We start from the raw sequence: 23,680 nt of genomic DNA on the forward strand, positions 1-23,680 counted from the left end.
AGGATCTGTATAGATTCCATTTTAAGTACCATTTTCCCCCAGATGGCACTGGTAGGAATGGGCTACAGACAGCCCTCCTGCAAGCTTTACTGTCACCATCCTGTATTGCTTCTACTGGGCAAAACCTGGGTACACAGCTGGCTTGAGTCATGTAAGCACAATATGGCAGCAGAGCTGGCTATTAGTGACTGTGGAAGCCCAGGTACTGGGAAGCAGACTTCCAGCTTACGCAAAGAATTTTTATGGTATTCAAATGCTGCGTCCAGTTGCTAAGAAATTAGTTCAGTGGTTTTCCTTACTGTACATAAGAGATTTTTTTCTTAATGAGGAAATATTTTATATCATGTGCTGTGAATAATTCCCCCATGTTTATTTATGCTTGTCTGGTACAGGTTTTCTGGATAAGGTGATCAAACAGGCAAAGTTCTGAGACATGTTTACCAGCAACATCATTACTTACGGCTGTGGACAAAATGTTTTATGTGGACTTCTCTCACACTCTCAGAGAAGGAAACTATAGGACACTTCATGTGGCTCTCTTGTCTGCTTGGTCTCTCTTTCAGTTGAAAGAGAGGGGCAGCTCTGTCAGGATTATATTCTGATGCCTGTCTTAAATTGCCTGGCACATGAGTTAAGATAAGTTCAGACGACATTAGCGATGAATCTAAATACTAATCTTTGGGAAATGTTGGTTTCTTTTGGAACAACACATATGTGATAGTCATGTTGTGAATAGTAGAGTTTTCCGTCATTCTCCCAAAAAGGATGTGAAGTGTCTTATAGCAGTGTCTTTAAATGTACTTTTCCTAGACTCCGCTGCATACTTTTGAACGGTCCCTATGGTGACAGTGCTGCAGTGAAACTGAAAACACAGCACTGAAAATCTTTGGTACCTAGGACCCTGCCGTTAATTCTCTTGATAGCCATGTTACAAGAGGAGCTGTACAGTCATTAGCATGCCATGATATATAGTTGTATAGAACATTAACAGTGCTGTGGAATTGCTTAGAAATTTCATGACAACCTTAAATCTCTTCTTGGCTGACTGCTGAATAGCTCTTTTGTTTCCCTTTTTTTCCAGCACGAGATGAGAACATGGCCACTTTCCGTGGTTCCGAATACCTTTGCTATGACCTGTCGCAAAACCCCATCCAGAGCAGCAGCGATGAGATCACGCTCTCCTTCAAGACATGGCAGCGCAATGGGCTCATTCTGCACACCGGCAAGTCAGCTGATTATGTCAACCTTGCCCTGAAAGATGGTGCAGTCTCGTTGGTCATTAACCTGGGGTCTGGGGCCTTCGAGGCCATTGTGGAGCCGGTCAATGGCAAGTTCAATGACAACGCGTGGCATGACGTTAAGGTGACACGCAACCTGCGGCAGGTAATGGTGAAGGGGAGAAAATACTGGGGAAAATTTTGTTCTGTTTTATTGGGATGGGCAGATGGGAGAGAGTAATGGAGCAATGGGGATGCTCAGTGAAATCGCTAGAGTTTCTCCACTTTTTCTGGATCTTGGTATCTAAAGGACAGTGAAAAAACATTAGTTGATGGGAATTTATCCCTGTTGCGATATCTTCATTTCCACTTTATTAATTTTCTGTTTTTTCCAGTTTGATTTAATAATAAAAACTTGTGACATAACTTTACTTTCATCTCCCTTTTCCTTTTCTCTTTTTCTGTTCTCTCTTTTTTATTTTATTATTTCCTTAATTATGATTCAATCTTATCAGTAATATTCTTGTTGCATTTAATTACTGTGGGAACAGAGTCTTTTTCCAACAGCCAACGCTCTATACCTCTCTCCTTTTTCTTTCAGTTTTGTTAATTGGTTTAACCATTGCCATGATGTCATAATTCTAATTCTGGAAGTCTTTTGTTTTTCCTTTACTTTTTCTTTTCTTTTGTGTGTGCATGTGAGTGTGCAGATATGCAGGATGGTGGGTACGTGTGTAATTATTTTAACTTTATAGCTTTGGAATTAATTGGCTGGAGTCTTTCTGAGTCTTCTTGATTCTCTGTTCTTTTCTTCTTTTTGGTTTTTCCCCCTTCTTTCTATAATGAGATTCTACTTTATTTCTTGTGTCTCTGCCTATGAGACTCTTCTGTTGGCTGTCAGGACTGGAAAAGTGGAAGGATCAAAAAAGCCAAGCAAACCCAGATCAATCCAGCACCCTACAATTCCACTTTGGAAAAGTTTTTCTGATTTTACCACTGTAATTTTGCACATCTGCATGCTGCTTTTCTAAGCAGACAACTCTATCAGGTGATGTATTTGGTAGTAAGCTAGTCTTAAAATCCTGAAGCCTTCCTCATGAAATATAAATTCAAACGTAAATAGATAAGATAAAATTAAATAACCTTGCTCTGAAAGCTGGTGAATATATCAAGTCACTAAGGCCCATCCGCTGCATGATAAATGAGGATTACACTGTGAATAGGACCTATTTGGTGTCTTGCTGATTGGTAGAGGCAGCAGAAATAGCTTGTAAACTAAGATTTTAAAATCAATTTGTGAAAACAATACGATCTGTTTATTTGCTTATTAGTGTGAATATTAACACAACCCTTAATAGCTTTATTTAAGTTTATACAATGTCATTTGCTGAGAAAACAGCTTTTGTAGTAACATTTTACAGTAGCTAAGATAAGATGTATCTGTGAGTATAGGATAATCAGTGCCAGGGATCAGAAACAGTCTCTACTAATATATGTTAGTGGATAATTTATCTGTTATGGGGATTTCATGTCTTTCTTTTAAATATTTGGGTTTGGGGCTGAAGTTATTTATTTGTCTTTCCCATGTGAATCCCTGTATTTCTACATGCTCAGGATGTCTGGGTCTTTGATGAAAAATCTGTCATCAAACTTTTATGAGACTGTAGGGTTCTTACTTATGGCAACATGAGTCTGTTTTCAATAGTTCATATGCAGATGCAAATTTAATTTCTTATGCAGTGGATGGGTCTTAATGATCCTATTTCATTCAAATGTTCCCATCAGCCCAGTAGAGGGAGATGCACCAACTGACTGAGGTTTGTCAGTCTGGAAGGGTCAGAATATATGGCTTTATTTGATGCATTTTTTTATTTTTAGATAGTTTCAGAATGGCTGGTCTCTGAATATCTCAGTATAGCTTCCTGATCATTTTAGTTAATCATACTTTTTATTTTTGTTGGAAGTCGGTTTTCAATGGGAAAATGTGCCTGAAGCAAAATGCATCCTTGCTTCATGTCAGGATTGGTTTGGATCTTGAAGAAGCAGAAAGCGAGGAAGGATCTCAGGCAAAAATGTGGAAGGGAAGCTCTCACTTTCTTTTCCTAATCTTTCAGCTAGTGATTTTTTTCTTGGTCCACGGTTAAATGGAAATATGTCTATGCCTCTTCATCTTTGATTAGACCAGGACAGTGCTTTGGCGATTATTAGAAAGCAGGTGAGTCCCTTGCCAGTTAAGCAGCACCGCAAATTTTTAATCCTCCTGATCTATTCACTATGGATGTTTTCATGTGATCCCAAATTCTTAAAGGGTACAACTTGACTGGGCAAGAGAGAGGATGTTTTAATAAGATGGCTGTGCTCTTTTCAAAGAAAAGCCAGTCTTAAAATCAAATTAAAAGTAAGTAGCAGAGGTGATTTGGGGTCCAATTCTATAGATAGGCATGACAGAATTCAGTTCAACCTATAAATATCAATAAGGCTGGAATTTTTTTGAGTCATCTTTTCCTGGATAATTCCATTTTAACTTCTGATCAAGTTCAGTCTCAAAATTAAGACATTGACCCAGAACCTAAAACTTCCCAGAAATTGGAATTGATGAGGCCTTGAGGAGAAGCAACCTGCTAGTTCTGAAAGTTGTCATCCAAAAATTATTGGTAAGTTTAACCACAGTTTTCAATAACGAGAAACTTTGAATGCTGCAGCCTTCCTGTCAGGTCCTGTGCATTCTTACTTTTAATTGAAATTACTAGAGATGAAGAAGTCTTAAAACCCTTCAATCTTCAGGATAAATGAAAAAGATTGAAAACTTGAATGACTGATAACTAATTAATACCTGCTATGGACATTTTTCAGGACACAACTAAGAATGGTCACTCTGTATCTTGACCTTATAAATGCTTCATTTAACAAAAAAAAATAGACACCATTTGTTGTGGTTTAACCCCAGTCAGCAACTCAGCACCACGCAGCCGCTTCCCCCTCCCCCCTCCCAGTGGGGTGAGGAGGAGGAAAGGAAAGGGAAAAAAAGGTAAAACTCGTGGGTTGAGATAAGAACAGTTTAATAACTAAAGTAAAATATAATACTAACAATAGTAATAATGAAATATAATAATAATAATAGTAATGAAAAGGAAAAAAAAAACAGTGATGCACAATGCAATTGCTCACCACCTGTTGATCGATGCCAGAGCCGCGATCCGCGCCTCCTGGCCAATTCCCCCCGTTTATATACTGGGCATGACGTTCCATGGTATGGAATACCCCTTTGGCTAGTTCAGGTCAGCTGTCCCGGCTATGCTCCCTCCCAGCTTCTTGCGCACCTGCTTGCTGGCAGAGCATGGGAAACTGAAAAGTCCTTGGCTTAAGATAAGCGCTACTTAGCAACAACTAAAACATCAGAGTGTTATCATCAACATCATTCTCACACTAAATCCAAAACACAGCACTGTACCAGCTACTAAGAAGAGAGTTAACTCTGTCCCAGCCGAAACCAGGACACCATTCTAAATAAAGCACAGGATGAAAGAGTTTTATTTTTTACCATTCTGACAGCAGCTTCCAGCAGCTTGTGTCTCCTGGTTTTGTCTGTGTGTACATGAGAGAAAGTTTCTCTATCTGAAGTAAAATACTTCACCATTTTTCAGACAGACTATGAACCTGTGAAGTTCTTTGATATCTTCGTATAGAAGATGCAAGAAAGGACAAAGACTGTTTATCGTTTATAAAATAATACATTTTGTCCTTTATTGCATACAATATAATTTTGTATATCCTAAATAATTTCGTGTGTAAGAAATTATCTGCTCTGCATCTTTCCTGACATAAATTCACCTGTGAAGTTGCAGCATAATATAGGTCACTTGGAAGTCTTGTTTCCAGCTGTGCTGTTTCCTCAAAAAACCCACCCCAAAACCAAACAAAAAGCCCCAACAAAAAACATTGCCCCTGAATATTGAAGCTTTATAAGGAAATCAGTAACCTCCTTGTAACTGGTTGAAAACATTGCGCTGGAGATAAATATATTTCTTTTTAAAATGAACTTTAAAAAAAAAAAATTAGAAATTCCAAGAATATGATCCAAAGCTAAAACAATTCGAGGTAAATTGGCTGTCAGCAGCTTCAGGATGCCATCTAGTCTTTTCCTCTGCTCTTTTTGGGGTTGGGAGAAGGGGGAGGAGGATTTGCATAATTTTTTGGCTGTTTCTAGAATTAGAGCAGAACTTTAAATAGCTGGACTTTTGCCCAGTACTTTTTGGAATTGTTAAATGTTTTGTAGCTAAGCTAGGAGAGTACTAAGTGCCGCTTTTTTTTAGATCAAATGACTATCACAGCAGTTAATCTCCTTAGAGGCAAACTAAGTGAACCCACAGATTCCCTTGAGTAGTGATTGTTAATGTCAAAGCAAATCTCCTTGTTTATTTATCTTATTATTTCAGTTAAAACTAAGCCCTCTTTCTGCCTTGTGAGAAACCTTTACTAGAAATAGGATCATGGCTGTATTTTACCACGGCTTTCAGAGCATGTTTGGGGCAGTGTAGTCTGGTGGGCTGAGGAGCGGAGGAGACTGAAGGTCAGACTTCTCGTGTCTGTCTTCAGGTCTGCTGCTGCCACTCCGTCTCATTTTTAGCATGCTCTTCCACCCGTCCCATACTCCAACTCCCTTGTGTGTAAAAAATTATTTACTAACACAACATATCACTGCGAGTGAGACTTCCTTGATGAAGAATTCAGAAGTTTGTGCTTGTTATACCCAAGTACAGAATATTATTATTTCATTCCCATAGACAAATAAAATAGACTTGGGACATTATGTTCAATACCACGAAGTTTTCACAAACTTATTTCCTTAGTCAATGCACAACTCTGAAATTTGCAAGCAGATAGTTTTCACATGAGGCAGCATAGATCTTGCTTGTGTAATTTAGGATAGTTCTTGCCAACTTCAATCGCACTAGAACAGGGACTTGGAGCCTCCACGGGCTGCACTTCCCTATTAACACTGAAGCTAGTCACCATGCAAAATCTGCTATAAAGATCTTGAGTTCCCCAGCTGCTAAAAAGCAAACAAGAAACAATGTGTAGGTTCGAACAGTTGGCATCTGCATGCCTTGGGAGGGATTAACAAAACATCTGCAAAGTTCTGCTAAACCCAACTAAGTGAACTGACTGGTGAATTCTCCTAGCTCCTCCATAATATAGATACAGTATAACAGGAGAGACACTAAATCTTGTCAATCTTCTGTCTTCAACCTTGACACAACCAACACAATTCTTCCTACACAATTCCTCGACACATTTCTTCCTACAGTAGGAGAGGTTCAATTCCTGTACTCTTGGATGACGGAAGTGAGCTACAGGCAAACAGCCAAGCACAGGCATTTTTGTGTGCTTCTCCTGAAAGTCACAAACTCACCTGCTGTAAAGAAACCTGCAGATTGGGAAACTTGGAAGGAAGACTCAGAGTCTTTGACTCGTCTTCATTTGTATCCTCCAGCCAAAGGAAATATTGGCCTGCTTGTGATAACTCTGCAACACTTGAGGGTAGTGAGGCTTGGAAGAGGAGCAGGAACATAGGTGGGGGTAGGGGGTGGGTGGAAGAAGGGAGTCATGGTTCGGTTTGTGCTGAAGGGGCGAACTGTGTGCTGTGTGTGTACATCTCTGAGGGTAAGGTTCTTGTTTGAGGGAAGCAACTTGATGGGCATTTGAAGAGTAAGTACTGCACTGTTTTAACTTTGCTTCAGTCCTGGATAATGTATATGAGTGTTGAAGTTAATGACTAATACCAGGGTGGGAAGACTAGGCAGCACCCTTCTTCTTTACAGTCTAGATGGCATGGTTCCCCAAAGAGTCCTGGTCATATTGTCCTCTTTTTCACTTTGTGTGTCTCAGGTGCCCCACACCTTTTTTTGAAAGACTAACACTAGACCATTCATGCAATGTGTCATTTTTACTAACCAACTAATGTACTAACACCCTAACGACTCATCTTTGCTTTTAGTTATTTTAATTAACAATCGTTCTGTTCACGATTTTTTAATTTCCTTTCTTCCCCCTTTTCCGCAAAGCACTCAGGCATTGGACACGCTATGGTAAACAAACTACATTGTCTGGTAGATATCATTCTTATTGTCTCTTTTTTTGGGTTTGCCGTGTGTTACCTGCCTTTTCCTCCCCCTCCCCCCTCTTTTTCCTTCCTCCTTTATACTTACTTCTTCCTTTAATTTTATTTTAATTTCATTGAAAACACTCCCCCCCCCTTTTTTTTTTCTTCTTTTCTTCTTTTTTTAATGGAAAAATGAGCAACAAAAGCAACTAACACAACTCTTCTGGAAATGGGGTTTGGACATTTCTTTTGTTGGTTTCTTCACCTCCCTCTTTAGTTCTTCTTTTCCATTCCAGTGATAAATTGTTGGGGTTTTTGTCCCTTGCTTTTGAGTTTAGCTTTCTCTCTTTTGCTTTGGTTTTCATTTTGCTTTTTTCTCCCCTTTTGGTTTTTGTTTTTTACTCTGAAGGTTTCTAGATCAGAACCATTGCGGGGCCTCTAGTCCGTGGTGGTGAAGGCTCTCTTTTTCTCTCATCCTTTTGTTGTGGCAACGGCTATTACAGGCAAACTGGCCGGAGTTGTCCTCTTTCTCCTGATTTTCCCCTACTTCCCTCCTTCCTCTTTCTATCCTCCTCCTCCCTCTTGCTCTCTCTCTCACTTTCTCTCTGACCTCTACCTGCCGTGGCGGACAGGAGTTCAGCCGGTTGTTTGTTTCAGTACACACTCTGCATGGCATGTCCACGTCTGGTGACTCGCCCGTCTCCTCCTGGCCTCGATCTGTTTTCCTCCATCTTCCCTTTAAACCACTAACAACATCTAAGCAAAACACATCAAATTCACTTGTTCCTCTCCCTCCCTCTCCTTCTGTCCCCCTTCACCCTCCATGTGCTTGGGGTTAGAGGTTTTGGGGACATTTCTGTTTGGTTTTGAGTTTTTTTTATTATTATGGGGTTTGTTTGGTATTTTTATTTTTGATTGCATGCAAGTGTGAAATAGTTTTCTCTCTCTCTCCTTCTCCACCCCCCCCTTTTCTCTCTTTTTTCCTGTCATCTTTCTGGGCTCCCAATATATTGGCATGACATGTCAAAGTGCAGTGTGTGCACGCTTTGTGTTTTCTTTCTTTCTCATCTCTGCTTCTCTCACACTTGTTGGTGTGTGGTTGATTTATTTTGATTTAGTTTATTTTGGTTTAGTTCCTATTTATATTTTGGTTATAAGTTAATTTGTAATATATATATTATTTTTTTTTAAATTTTTTTTTGGGTGGTGGGTGTGTCTCTCTCTAGGTACATGGCATGCACATCCATAATGTATTGAAAGTGAGATCCCTCCCCCCCGCCCCCGAATGCATGATTGTCACTGTGCCATGAGCAAAAGAAACATAAAAAATAAAAAATACCAACCTGTCTTCATTAGTGTTTTTTTTTTTTTTTTTACTAACAACCATAACTAACTGTAATCATTAAAATAAATACTAATTAATCATAAAATCAGCTAATATGAGAAATCTCTTTCAAGGACAGTTCCATTTTCTGGCCTGAATAGATGGAAAGCATCTTGATGGGTAGACTGCCGGGTCAGCCTGACAGTGCTGATACACCAGAAAGGGGAGAAGCAGACCAGAAAATGGAGCTTGGCTGAACTAAAAAAATACATACCAAATCTCAACAAAATCCTTAATAAAACTGACATAAAAATATAGGGGAGGTAACTTGTTCTGCTCAGGATTGTAAGGTCATTGCTGGGATTTTCTTTGTCTGTTGTGTCCCTCAAACAGGTGACAATCTCTGTGGATGGCATCCTTACCACCACAGGCTACACGCAGGAGGACTACACCATGCTGGGCTCAGATGACTTCTTTTACGTGGGAGGGAGCCCCAGTACTGCTGATTTACCTGGCTCTCCAGTAAGCAACAACTTCATGGGCTGCCTCAAAGAGGTAACTATTTCAAATTAATTCTTGTTTCTGTGCTTTTGGTTTCTCAGAGCCTCTTTCCTGCCTTTCATTACACACTCAATGTTTTTCCCTGATGCTGAATTTTATGCTGATGCTGTAACAGCTCTGTAAGGATAAACTTGTCATTCAGCTGGACAGAAGGCATCAGCTGCAAAACTCATGAGCTTATGGTCAGAATCAGACTTCTAGTGCTTGGATTACAGAAAAAATACCCATGGTAGTGGGACAGGTGTCTTCTGTAAGCTGTTAACCATTCAGAAGAAAGCATTGCAATCTAGGCGCTGAGGCAATAGCCATTAAAAAACGATAAATGGCATTTGATTACTAAGCAGCATTTTTGGGTGAAAAAAATCATAATCAGAAGCTTATTTAGGATATTTCTTTTAAGGTCCTGGATTTCACCTGGGAATATAGTTAGTTGTCAATTTTCCAGGAAGATACAGAGTTAGAATAAACTGGAAAAATGAAAGTTGAAGGTAGCATAAAATGTATGTGTAAATTATGTGAGGAGAATGCAGCATGGGGGTATAATGGAGATGTGGCAATAATGTGGCTTATGGACTTGAAGTGTACTGCGTTGGTAAGTCCATGCAGCAGAGTTGCTGCATTGGTCAGGAATAGTTAGCTGGCTTCCAACACCATGTTGTCTCATGCTGGCTGGCTGCCCTTGTCATGTAGTTAATCCACAACTTTGAGAAAATCCACACATGGGTAACAGAGATTGGACTGCCTGGCTAGCAGCAGGAACCAGAATAGTGTTCTGGGGGGGGGTGGGGGGGTGGTGGTGGTAAAAAAAAAAAAAAAAAAAAAAAAAAAAAGGAGCCTCAGCCCAAATCAGAAACTTGGTGCAGTTGTTGTTCGGATGTTATGCCCTGCAGTCAGCTTTTGTCTTCTTTCCTATCTCTTCTAATAGAATTTGTGATGATCACTGTGATTAATGGTGATAACAGATATTGGCATCTCCAAAATGTGTTGCAGAAAGCTTACTGAAAAACAAGCTTAAGTTTTCTGTCAGTCAGCTTCCTAGCTAGCCTGTAATAAGAGTTTCTTTCACAAGTTTTCTCCCTAATGTTGTAATTCTGTACTAATACTGTTTTTCACAGGGTGTGGCCGGGTGGGTCTAATTTTATGTGCAGCCTGGAGGGTTGTCATAATAGCCTCTTTGTATGAACATTTAGTATCAGAGGGAGGGCGGAGGTGAGTTTTCATACAGGAGTCATGGAAACAGCGATGCTGAGCTAGATGTTCTGTGGCTGTAACTGCCTGACAAGTTACCATCCTACTGATGCTCGGCTCGTGGTGTCAGGGGTTGCATGTTATGTGCCAGACCTTTGATGTGAGCAATGGCTGTCTGAGTGTGAAGCTGCTCTCCTCACTGACCTCTGAATTAGTTAAGAGAATGCATATATGCTGGAAAAGAGCATGTGAGCATCTTACATAGGAAATGAAACTGCCCTGCTGAATACAAACTGTCGTACAGAAATCAAATCCTTCTGTTTTTGTCTATAGAGTCTTGGGCCTGATTTTCATAGGCATGGAGCATCCCAGTTTGATTGAAATCAAGAGAGGAGATACAGCTTCTTAATGTCTCTTTAAATCAGGTTCTTAATTTTATTTATGGATGCTATGAACATAACACTTAGCAGAGGCCATTTTTATGTGTGCTTTAAGTCAAGCCAATGGAGCAGAGAAAGCAATGACAAGAAAATCTTCGGCAGCTTTATTATTTATATAATCATTTGTATTCTATTAGTTTGCACAATGCGCTAAGAGCTGCTTACATAGCCATCCCAGGCTCATAATGCTCTGTGAGAAGAAAAACCCAAGTGATCACTTAAGAATGAGAGGAAGAGGAAGAAAACATAATCAGAATATGCTTTGTAATCTTCACTTGACTAGGCAGTGACAGGAGATGTGTATGAGCAGCTGTCTCAAATTAAAGACAGGCTGGTGCTGGCTGGGTTTGAGCTAGTCTGCTTAATAGCAACCTGCTCTTAGTAGTGGTCCAGTAATGCTTTCAGCTGCTGTGAAAATGTGCCCAAAATGTACCTTGCCTGGCCTCTGAGGACGAATCCGGTATACACTATTCACTAAACATAAGTGTAGTGCAGAGTTGCCAGGGGAGGCACCTGGAAATGGGATGAATGGAGAAATGTAGTATTTCAAAAGGAAAGCCATGTTACTAATTAGCACTTTGCGTTTCCATTCTGTCATTCCTGCAGACCCTGTAGGCCGCAGAATGAGTTACCGCAGGTATCACTAGGAAGCGTAAGGAAGCTGACCATTGTGCTTTTCCTCAGTTCTGGTTTTGACAAGCGGAGGTGATGGGGAGCTGAGATTAATGGAGAAAGAGCAGCCCTAGACGACTGTCAGAATCCTGACAAAATCCAGAAGTGCTGCCATAACACCAGTACCTGCACAGAGCAGGGTCTGACCAGTATAGATAGCCTGTATAGGCTGAGAAGGGTTCTTACTGCATTTGTAGTGAGTTATTCTCAGACATCAAAGCAGCCAGTGCTTTCATTAAGTGGAGCTTTGGATGAGTTGAGCAGAAAATAGTTTGCCTTGTGAAATTCCTCCCAGAGCCAGTTTCCTCTTCTTTCCTTTGCTAGGGATGAAAACACTGATGGCAAAGGTAGCAGGATCAACCTGAGATCCACCTGGAATTAGGGGACTGTTCTTTTGAGTGTTTTCTTTATGTTTACTTCTGAACAGCAGGGGTATATCTGTGCAATGCAATGCAGCATGTTATGAAAGAAACCTGAGCTGGCTTGAGAAAGCTAGAATATCTGTGGGGATCAGACTGACCCCCTGGGGGAGCCTGCTTTGATCCTTGAAGAGGCAGAACTGGGTTAGTGCGGTGCTTGTGTGCCTATAATGTTTGTGGTTCCAGAACTGGCTACAGGGAACTTTATTTGGCTCTCTGCATAGCATGGCAGTGTATTTCATAAATCAGTCCCTATAGGTTATGTTTTAAATTTTTTTCTCTGTGGCCGAGAAGGATGCTTAGTCTCTCATCAGCCAGTATTGGAAGAGCTTGAGCTTTTAAGAAAAATATTCTAAGCTAAGAAAGTTAGACAAAGGGGTAGAATAGACCATAATAGCAAATATTGTTCCTTTCAGTTTATGCTTTCTGGTAGAGCAATGCTCTTTTTTTCTACCAAAATCCTAGCTGTGTAATCGCCTGTTCCCAGAGACATAGCACATCCTGAGTGAATTGCAGTGTTGTTTGTAATGGTGAAGAACATCCTACCAAGCCCTGTACTGATCTCTTGAAGGTGTTAAAGCGGAATGGTCTATTCCTACTCCTCTGCATTGTTTGAAGACTTCCCCTAGGGCTGTCTCGCTTTCCCAGGAAGGCAAAGGGTGCAGGCTTTAGGGTGAAACTTTCAGCCTTCCCCCTGTAACCTCTCTTATTTCATCTGGACTGCATCACCCTCACAGTACAGCAACCAAACTGCTCGCATGGGAGCTAAGAGGGCTCCTTGAGTGGAGCGTTGCCTTCCAATTTCCTCTGAGATTACATGCAGGTGCTGAAGTGCAATGAGGCACAGTGCCTAATGACCCTCTCTGCCCCTTTGCAGCTGGGAAGGACTTCTCCACTCAGCTGGGGTTGGTGGTAGGAGGAGGGGCAGCTCTGGCAGGGTAGACACTTCATGTGGTCAGAGTCTAAGCCTTAACTAGGAGGAATTAGAGTGTGTAAGAGTGTATTCCTGGCAAGGAACTAAGGGTCTCAGGGCTCCTCTGCTGCAGTATCTAAGCTGTGGTGAAGGTAACCATGTTTTCTTTGAATTGTCTGAGCTAATGTTTCCTCCTTTCACCACAGAATAGATCCTCCTGCCTCATCTTTTCCTTGTGGCTACAGGTTCTGACTGAAGAGATTCCACTAAGTTGCTAGCAGTAATATACCTAAATCATAAATTCAAATGCTGAATGTGTAGTTCAGGTTGGCTTTTTTTCTCCATTTTCATCAGAATTAAAGATGTCCCAATGTCTGGTAGCACTGTTTGTTTTACATTTCTCTGCAGCCATCCTGGCAGTGTTGCAGTATACCTGACACTGTAATGAGGGAGCAAGACTGGAAAATAGAAGCAACTTTTTCCATGAAAATTTTAAAAGGCAGAATGTCCAAATAGGGCAGTACACAGACATCAGACATGGATATTGCATTGTATTTGCATAAAATCTAAGGCTTTCTGGACCTCCAGTCTTAAGATAAATTGTTCTAGAGGAACTCTGGGGGGAAGCTGGTGTATTTCCAATCATGGAGGAAACCAGATATAGTGATGGGATAGGAGGAGGTACAGAAGCACATCTGAGGCAAGTGAGCAGAAATGGTTTTTAATGGGTGTCAGGGAAGGAGTGACAGTGCTTTAAGAGTCAGTGAATGGTTAAACAGGGAGAAGCACTGCCTGAAGGTGGAAAGGGAAAAGGATCCTTCAATAGTTTTGAGAGACACTTGTATAGCCAGAAGGAAGTAGGACAAGAAAAGTAATGACAAACAGCCATGCTTTGCGTGTACTGGAGAGTCTCAGGGAGGAGGTTCCAGTCATCAGGGATGGAGACTGAGTGGCTGGGTGGGAAATTTAGCTGTGTAGGCAAAGAGGGAAAACTGGATTTCAATCTCTGATCACTAGGGAAGGGAGAGAATCAGAATATTTCCTAGGCTCTATTAGGGAGCCAGCCATTCAGATTCGATTTACTTGGAGCAGTACTTAGATGGTACAGATGGAGGTGGTTTAGAAGAGCCTAAGGTGGTCCCTAGAGAATGGATGTGCATGAGAGAATTTATGAAATCTTCACATTTTTATATTAATGCTTTATTAGAATCTCAGTTTTGAAAAATGTTGATTGGTCCTAACAGCCTGATGGAAGCAGTGAGATTTGCATATGGGTGGAATATGGCAGAAATTATTGCAGGGGTCAGGCGCCATCTGGCCATGATGGGAAAAAGCTGTGAAAGCTTAGATCATTTCTGTCTGCAATTTAACTGCTAGGAGCCAGATTTCCAAATGGTTCATGAGTGTGCCCAGTTGCTGTATGTACATCTTGGATGCTACCTGCAAGCCAGGTCTTTTTCAGGCCTATTTGCATATGTAATGATGATGTGATTTCTGTTTGGGGATGAGTTTTTCTGGTTGGAGTGTCACACTGGGAAGGAGACTGAAGGTGCAGATAGAAGATGACCTAAAACACGGAGGCAGAGAAAAACAGCCCGAGTGTGAAGAGGGCAGATGGAGGAAGTTGCAGTTGTAAGAGCCCCTCCATAACAGGGAGACCAGATAGCCCAAAAGCTTTTGGCTGCCCAAGATCCCCTTCCACAGCAATGATTTAACAGAGCCCCAGGAATGCATAAGAGGAGAGTCAGAAATCAACCATGTGGGGAATTTCACTGACGCGCTGTGGAGGAAGTTACCACATGAATGGCACTAATTGCCCATACATGTTGGTCTGACACTGCTGCTCCAGCTGCTCTATTGTGTTTGGACCAGTCTGTTTCCTATCTGTATTATTTAGTGAATGTAATACTTGAAAAAGAAAGGGAGGGGCTAGTGGTACTGTGTAGAAGCAGACAAAGCATGGCCAAAGGCTGAGTATGATTCCTCTCCTCAAAACATGTCTTGTTCTTAATCTTGATCTCCCATTACTATTCTCTGCCAGAGCATCCCAAATAGCCCTGATGATGATGACGACCCTGATTCCTAAACTTCCAGATCCAGAGGCCTGTAAAGTTTCTGGATGCCCCTCACTCTTAAATTTCCAATTGCATTACTGCTGCTGTGGTGAATCAACCTCCTGCTGCAGCTCTAGGCTGTGTGTATTGAGAGTCAAGAATGTCTGTGCATTTTCTCTGTGCATCTGCAGAACATTCAGCACAAGGCCTTCATGTTTTTGAGTGCCCTTGTAGAAACATGGCTTGGGAGACACAACAGGGGAGATGGCCAACATTTTGAGCAGCTCCTGCTGAAATTCATGAAGGTGATAAGAAAAAATGTATTTCTGGAAAGATATAGTTTGGAGGTGGGAATGGAGGCACTTGGAAACTGAGAGCAATATGATACAAGGCAAGATGTTGAGAGAATCCTGAATAGACCAATAGACAGGGAGGGGAAGATGATAGTGTTTTCTCATCAAGTAATGCTTATAAGCTTAGTTCCTGGGCTGGTTTGCATTTGGTATTTCTATATTAGCTCAGAGTCAGAAGGGATATATGGTTGGGCAATAGAGTATTTCCCAGGCTGCCTGCTGGCTGACAACACATTGGATGCTTGGGCATGAATCCTGCAAGACTTTGTGGTACACAGTGAATAATACCTTGTGCTTTCTGGTATGAGTGTGGGACGTGACATGAAGCCAAGGTGAGCAAGAGGCTCCCTGAACTGAGCATCTGAAAGCTGAAGCACCTTGCCCATCTATCTCTGGGCTTTTTGACAGCACTGAAAACGAAGCAAAGTTTTGAGGAGGATTGTTTTTTAAAAAAAACGTTTTTATCTTGCTAGAGGAACTTCTGTTGCCCTGCGAGACATCTGCTGTGCTGCCAGAAAGAGTGGCATTGTGCCCCCTTGTATTGCTTGCCTATATGTTTACCTGTGCACACCATCCCATAACCGTAAAAGATTGGATCACACCAGTCTCTTTTCTCAGGAATAACTACTTGAGTGAAATTTACCCTACACACAAGCGTAGGAGAAAATCTATAATACCACTTACGTTGAACATTACATAACACATTATGAACTTTACATAAGTAAAGTAAGTCATCTGTGGTTCATGGTCCCAATACTAACATTTAGCAGAGTGGTGAATGTCAGCCTCTCTGGAGAAGGTACTTGATTCAGTTCACTTTGCTAGTGTCTTTAGAGAATCATTTAGCAAGGATGGGAGAAAAGAGGAATGTTTGTTCTGTGAACCAAAGGCAAGGCAGTCCTTCCAACACAGAAAGTCTACGCCCATACTGCGAGCCAGGGAGAAAAAAAGAGAGGATGCAAATTTCTATGCAGTGTCTACAAGTCGTGGGACATGAAAGGTCAGAGGTGAGCTTTTGTGATGCAGATGGAGCACGCGGAGAGGAAGGCATCCTGTGGTACAGTAATGCAATGTCAACATTTTAAGATTAATTCATCTGAAGGAGTTCAGGCATAGAGGAACAAACTACCTAGCAGTCCTTGTTGTCTCTGAGCTTGTTCCTATTCAATACTCTTTTGAGTGAATTCTCTTAACTTTCCCCACTTCCTAAAGACCAAGAAAGTAGAATATCCCAGACTGAGAGCTCCCAGGAGAAACTCAGATCACAATGTCCCAGTCAGTTTGACATGACAAATGAATATCTTTGGTTTTGGAGTATATTTGCGTAGTGTCTAATTTTTTTTTTCTAAACTGTGATTCATATGAATGACAAGGATCTCACACAGAAAATCCAATGGTACAGAGTTTGATGCACTGTGACTCTATACTTAGTCAATGCACATACTGAAAATCTAATTCATAATGATGAATAATATTAGCTCATAGGACCCTTCGTCTGAAGAGTTCAGTAGGTTGCTTTTTCAAAGCAGCCTCAGAGGTTTTGGCTTCTTTCAAACCGTCAGCTAAAATACAGTACCAAAGGGAATAAACGTCATTATCCTCTTCCTTCAAATGCTACAGCTGAGGCACAGATGTGATGTGACTTGGTCAACATCATACAGCCTGCTACTGGTAGAGCAATAGATAAGAAGGACATCTTACCTATTGCTCCATCTCTTTTTGTTGCCCTTTCTCCTGTCAGGGAGAGCCTGTGTCTTCAGTACAGTGTAAGAGTCACAGCTGACTGATGTTCTTACTGGAGAATACTAGATGTTCCTGGAATTACTACAACCCTGTTTCTCTGGGGAGTTTTCTTCTTTACCAGTAATATTAACCAATTTCTTCTTGTTTTATCCTTGATTTCTTTATACATTCCTCTCAAGCTGACAAGGGGATGAGTGTGAAAAACAAACTTCGGAAGATTTCACAGGGCATATATAGGTTACACCAAAAGTGTATCTTAACTTGCCAGCTGAACTGTTGCTGATGGGTGTGAAATGTCCCCCTACTTTCTCTTGAGAGTCAGCTCAGGTGAGGAAATGAAGGAAAAATCCAGAACAGATGCTACTCCCAAGCAATCTAAGCAGCTGAGGTTGAGGCTGAGGACTGTTCAAATGAAGATCAGTCCTGAACAAACAGTGTTGCAGCTCACTTTTGAAAGTGAGCAAGGTCTGATGGGTGTTTCTCTGCTTTGTACTGTTTCTGTTGGATTTCAGTCCAAGATATTAGGTATTGCATCATAAGTGCAGTGTATCTTAGGAGATTTCTTCCATGTCTGTCCAGAATGGGAAATGATCTTCCAGTATGGATCCAGTTAAACTTCTACTGGATTTGAGGAGACTCTTTAATGAAGTACGTACACATTCCAGAGGTTAATATTTCACTTTCTCATGTTCCAACATTTTTAGTAAGGATTAATGGCCTGGCCCACAGGAACTAAAATCAGTAGTCTTGTCAGGTGTATTAGTGTGCTGCCAGTGCTGCAGCTTTGCTTTAGCTAGGGAGTTATTCAAAGCCTCTTTTCCTTACATAGCTTAGCCCTTGCCTACCCTACAGAAGAAAGGTTTCTGCTAGCATTATTGCCTTGCCTCATGCATTGATACAGAAAAGAACTTTGTCAGCTTGGCTTATTTGCATCCATAGCAAGAGTTTTGCTGGCATAATGATACTGGATGAGGGTTTGTTGCAAAATAACATAAGCTAACCTCAATTATTGATCAATCTCTTCCATCAAATGTTTCTGACCACACAGAAAGTGGAAGAGTAATGTACTCATAATCTGCCCATATATCCATGGAAAGTATTCCTGTTAAGCAGGAAAACAATTTAAAATTGCCTCATGAAATTAGTCTTTAGTGAAGGAATTTGAGTATGAAAATGAAGTGCTAGAATTACTTTTCAGTTAGTAAAACATGGGAGATCCAAAGACAGGAGCCGAAGTTTCAGCTGACTTTGGTACAGGAGGTGAAGGAGATCTTATTTTATCATCTGTGTACTGGAACAATCGCTAGGGTCCTAAAGTTTTTTTCGTTAATGAAATTCATATAGCAAAGGCTCTAGAATCCTACAGCCATAATGAATGTAAAAGTACAAACTGTTTGGGTTTTTTTTTTTTCCCATAGCTCTGTTCACAAATTAAAAAAATACAGGTTCTAGTTAAGATCACATTTATTACAATATAGTATCTTGTTCTCTGGAACTCTTATCAGTAGGCAGACAGCAGCTTGCAGGCGTTCTAGGTCAGCCCTGGTGCACACATTTTGTTGGGGGATTAATTTAAAGGATAATTCACGTATCAACAGTTCTGTGGCGTCAAACTCCTAAAGTTACTGCACTCTTAGAAAGTTTACAAAAGTAATTAATGGCCAAAGTCTAATTAATAAAGTATATATATAGATTGAGCATACATTTTAAAGCAAGCGTTGATGAGCAAACATAGATACTGAAACTTTCTATGCAGAACGCGTAAAAAGCATCTTTTTGCAGGGCTGTCTGAACTATGTACTGCCACCATGCTCATAAACTAAAGAGAATCCACGGAGCTAGAACAAAGTGTGGTCTAACCCAGTCTAACTCTCTCCAGCTGCCACTGGAACAGGTACCTAGGGAGGAAACCAGCAGCAGAGGTTGGTGTCACCTCTGGGCAGTGTAGCCAGCAGGCTGATGTGTCGCACCAGTAATAGAGCGCTCCACTGAATCCTGACTGAGACATCCACACGTGACCCTCAGTCCTGGTGCTACGGCCATCTGTGCTTGCTTTGGGGCAGGACCATCAGGAGCGGGCTTTTCTTTCCTGCGTAATCAGCCTGACTCCTGCTGAGCTTCTGTACCTGCAAGGGATGTGCCATGTGCTGCTGTTCAGAAAATGAGAGTGTTTACAGCTGTAGAACTATATTCATATAGGCAAATTCAGAAAATGTAATGGGGATTGGAGCAATATAGCCTGTGCTTTTGGCGTATAATAAAGTTAATTGTTAACCCGTGCCCTAAAGTATGGAAATATTAAAGCAACAATCCTTGCACACATAAGTGACCTAATCCATCTCCGTTGAAGAATGAGCAAACTAAGACAGGATATAGAGTATTGATGGACAAGCATAGCTGAGTCCAAAGTCATCAGCAGAGCAGTAATGATACTCATGTGGCAGAGACTTCTGTTTTTTCTTATAATGTTGGCCAAATGTGGTCCCATCCTAATGGATGCTGTGATCTTAACTTCGGCTGTCCAAAACCTGATGTTCTCAGCTTATTATGAAAGTAAATGATCTTCTTTTGCTTTGCTTGGCTTTGTAGTTCACTGAACTTAGTAAACTCTTGGTTTGGGTGAATATTGAGAAGAAATAGGAGATATACTTTTATTTGTCGCGCCTTATGATGCATTAAAGAGATTGCTAAGGATCAGTCTTATACTGTCAGATAGAAATACAGACAAGAGTAGTTTGGGAGAGTCAGGACCTGCCATATGCTAATATTAATAAAATTATAGGCGAGAGAGAAGTTGCAAAACTGTGCTGTTTATGTACATGTGTCTAGAACAGGCACTTTCAGCCTAGGAATAAGTGGCATGCTCATCATGCTTGAAAGCTTGGTAGGCAGAGAGTTAATAACATGGAGCATACAGAGCTTAATGTATTCTCCAGTGCTATAATACACCCTCTGACTCCTGACATAGCTGCAATAGTGATGAGAGAAGCACCTTTCCTTCTGCATTTGAGTACCTGCTCCAAGCTCAAGAATTAAAAGGACTCTGCTCCCTATGTAACTGTGTTCCCCAACACACTTTCTTTTAATGAAACCAGTTATGCTTCTTTTGAAAATATCTGCTACCTTTACCAGCAGGAACAGGCACCACTGGGTTTGAGGCTAGAACTTCTTCTAACTTAACCCCATTTCAGTCTGACTTTGGAACCGTTAGCGAGTCCTCAGCCTTCTCAGTAATTATTTTTTCTCCTGTTAGTCTTTTAATTTTATTGCAATCTTCAAATATGGAGGTGCCCAGCAGCAAATATTATACTCTAGCTGTGCTTTCAGGTAGATTGTGGTCATTCAATCATGGTGTGCAAGGGCTGGATCTAGATTTTTAGAGCTTTAATTACAGGGTTTTTTTCTGGCTGTAGTAGCTTATTTACCGCTTGACAAGTGTCATCTCTTTGGGAGCAGCAGTCACTGTATAAATCTTCTTGCCTGACCCTGAAGGCTAGACTATTGCTATGAAATGCGCGCGTGTGTGCGCGTGCGTGTTGTGAGCAATGGCGAAAGACTGAGCTGCTGCTACCGACCACAAAAAGCCAGGCTGCTGCAGCTGCCAACAAGGAAGGCAAGAAAGGATGATGAGGTTTGAATGTTGAGCGGGTGGGCTGGACAACTCCTCCCAGGTCCACCACTCCTCTGTAGCAGTGAGCCAGCTAGCTGTCAAGTGTGAGTAGGATAGGAGGAGGCAGGCAACTAATGGGCAGCATTTGTTACTTGAACTGCATGGAAAAGGCAGCAGGCTCAATATGATACAACCAGATTTTGTATTGTCTCTGATTTTCTTTCTGTTTTAATTCTTTGTCATCGCTGCTCTCTGGCTTTGGTCTACTCCTGTTGATGTTGTCTGTTGCACTGAATATCTGTACTTTGGGGTTGTTTTCTCTTCCTCGTTCCTTCAAACTGCACAGGCAGAATTCATTTAGTTCAGAATTAACAACGGAGGTATCTAGATTCCTAAGCAGTTGAATGGGAATAATATAGGTATATAGAAAGATGCAATTTAAGCTCTGAATTGCTTATCACAAGTTTTATGCTCTTTGAGCTACAGTTCCCTAAGTGGAGGTGTTAGAAATGGTAATATCAGAGCTCAAAGATGAGTTAGGGTCTGCCTTCCGCCCCTGCTTCTTGTAGCTCTCTAGACATAGATGTAGAAGCACAATGAGATGTATGGTGTTTATTTTAACAGGTCTTAGGGGAACGTCAGGAGGATTGCTGTATTGCATACCGTGGCTACTGGTGACTTCACATTGCCAGAAGGGGGAAAACTCAAATGCTCCTACTTCCTAAGCACAAATCTTAGCTCTTGAGCACTTAACACTTCAGGGAGAGCATTAGTTATCTGTGAGCTGCATGGGGCTGATGACACACAACTGAGCAGTAACAACTGTATCCAGGAAAGCAGTGATGCGTAGTGTGCGAGTCACCAAGCTCCTCTGGCCGGAGTGGAAGTGACTGAGAGGTGGTGTCTCAGTTCTAGCACCCTGATAGGTAACTGTGAGTGATGCCAGCAAAGCTTTCTTACTGTACCAGTGTTAGCAAGCAGAGGGAACACAGAGGTTTGGGAACGGTGGCAGAGATGAAAAATGTCATTTAGAAATGGGGCTTGAGAATGGCATAATCATTCCTGTTAAATCTGTGCCTTTCTTTCTGATTATTAGCCATTTTAAGTGGAATGGGTTTTGCATCTAGAACAAGTCTCTGAACAGATGATTAATGGTTTTATCTGTAATAACTTTACATTTTATAGAACCCTGCTAGGAGTCTGCATCTGGTGAGCCAAGCTATTTAAAGCTGTGTTAATTCTGTTAATTGTTCTACGTTTATTTGGATTGCTGGCACCTGCGGGCTTTAGGATAATGTGTGTTGTGGGGTATATTCTCTCCCTCCTTCTAGCTGAGAAAAATGGAGAGGACCATTTCCTCAGCTAGGAACAGCAACCTTGGCAGAACATCCTGGCTGGATTGGTTGTCCTTGAGATTTCCCTCTTTTACTACAGCTGAATGCAGTGAGATGCCAGCCAGAGGCAAGATGTTCCCTTGATTGGGACAGGAGGTAGGCAGACAATCTGCTTTGCATGCACTTGCCATCATCAGGCAGTAGCAGCAACAGGGAATGAAGCCAATGATTTTTAGAAGGCTGATCAGATCCATCCCATTCTGATCCTGCTGCTCAGCTGCATTCCGGTGTTCGTTTTCCAGTTTGGTTTTGGTTGTGAAGTGCTCCACTAGGTTTCAAGCCCTGAGCAGACGTGAAGATAAGTATGCTGATGCTTTCTGAACTTTTGTCAGAGAAAAGATCTGGCAGCAGAATTAAGAACATTTGAGGTGACTAAAACATTGCTGTGAAATGCTAGGAGGGCAGCACAGTTGTTTTCATGTTTGCAGCTGGATTGGACAAACCACTGGAACAATCTGGACCAGGCTCTGATGATAAACTTTTTCCCAGTCTTTTGCTCTTGTACCTCTGGGAAGATTCTCATATGGGCAGCAAAATGGGGAAGCAAAGGGTTTCACTCGCATTGTTAACTTCTGACTTAAAAGTGCAGCAGATCCTGAAAGGCTTGGTACTTGGATGCTTTTAGCTAATATGAGCTCAATATGTCTGTTATCTGAGTGGACAGGAGAAGAGGTGGCTGTTCTGGTTTATGTAGGTGCCAGTTTTCTTTCAGACCTCTGATATGGGTTTCAGTCTACACTTCAGCTTTGACAATGCTAGGACATCTTCCCAACAAATCAGACGATTACTTAAGAAGATCTGTTCACACTCTGTTACTTGTTTTATGGCTGTCTTCAAAACTGCAATTTTTCTTGAGAAGACCAGTGAGATGCTAAAGTGAAATCTGTCCTCCTGATACTGATGATGTGACCACACTTGGGTTTCTGCAGCTGCCCTATAACGCTTTATGGCCACTGACTAAATGGGATGTTGGTTGTAGCCTCCCAAAGGAGGTTCCTACCCAAAGGAGGCGCTGTCACATCACCCATCTCAAAGGTGTAAAGAACTGTAAAGAAAACCACTTGTAGCACAGGGGAAATTTTTCTCAAGAGTTTGACAAACCATGATCCTTCTGACTTGTCACTCCTAAAGGAGAAGACTGCTGTGTTTGTCATCTCTCTCAAGTAGAAGCTGTTACTAGGGAAGTCCAGTTCATTTATTCTATCCAGGTAATGGTTAAACAATCAATTGCAATATTAAAATTGGTTACAAAGCAAAGCTCAAAAAAAGTATATGCTGTTCTCGTATTTAAGAATGGGTTCTTCCTCTGCAGCTTCAGTGTTCAGCTAACCAGGCAAACTGTCAGCTGAGCACTTTCTTCCATTTTCCTGGTTTATATTCCAGGGCTGATTTGTACTGAAGTTGCCTTCATCTGAGATAACAAGAACACTGAATGTCTCCGTTCTCCTTTACCCGAGCTTGGTGTGCCTCCTTCTCTCCTTGTCTAAGCTTGCTTCCTATTATTCATGACTGCACACTAGGACATCACATAGAAATGCAGTGTTGTCACTTCCTCTCTCTTCTCCATTTTTTTCTTAATATGTATTTGTAGTATGTTCTATTAATTAGCATATGCTTAGCTGTACTGGCTTCAGGCTAGTTTTTCTGTTTACAACTTCTGTGACACATTTTGTTAGAACTTCACAAATC

The 23,680-nt window shown here is 41.3% G+C and overlaps 1 protein-coding gene across 4 annotated transcripts in view; it reads left to right on the forward strand.

Moving 5' to 3' along the window:
- NRXN3 (neurexin 3) overlaps positions 1 to 23,680 on the forward strand; it is a 988,734-nt gene that overhangs the window by 218,919 nt on the left and 746,135 nt on the right. For all 4 annotated transcript variants that reach the window (XM_050898472.1, XM_050898473.1, XM_050898470.1 and 1 more), the window contains 2 exons: positions 1,082 to 1,383; positions 9,038 to 9,199. In XM_050898472.1, the coding sequence (XP_050754429.1) occupies positions 1,082 to 1,383; positions 9,038 to 9,199 (464 nt within the window). The remainder of the gene's footprint in view (positions 1 to 1,081; positions 1,384 to 9,037; positions 9,200 to 23,680) is intronic.

Source organism: Gymnogyps californianus, chromosome 5, assembly GCF_018139145.2.
Source record: "Gymnogyps californianus isolate 813 chromosome 5, ASM1813914v2, whole genome shotgun sequence".
Lineage (NCBI taxonomy): Eukaryota > Metazoa > Chordata > Aves > Accipitriformes > Cathartidae > Gymnogyps > Gymnogyps californianus.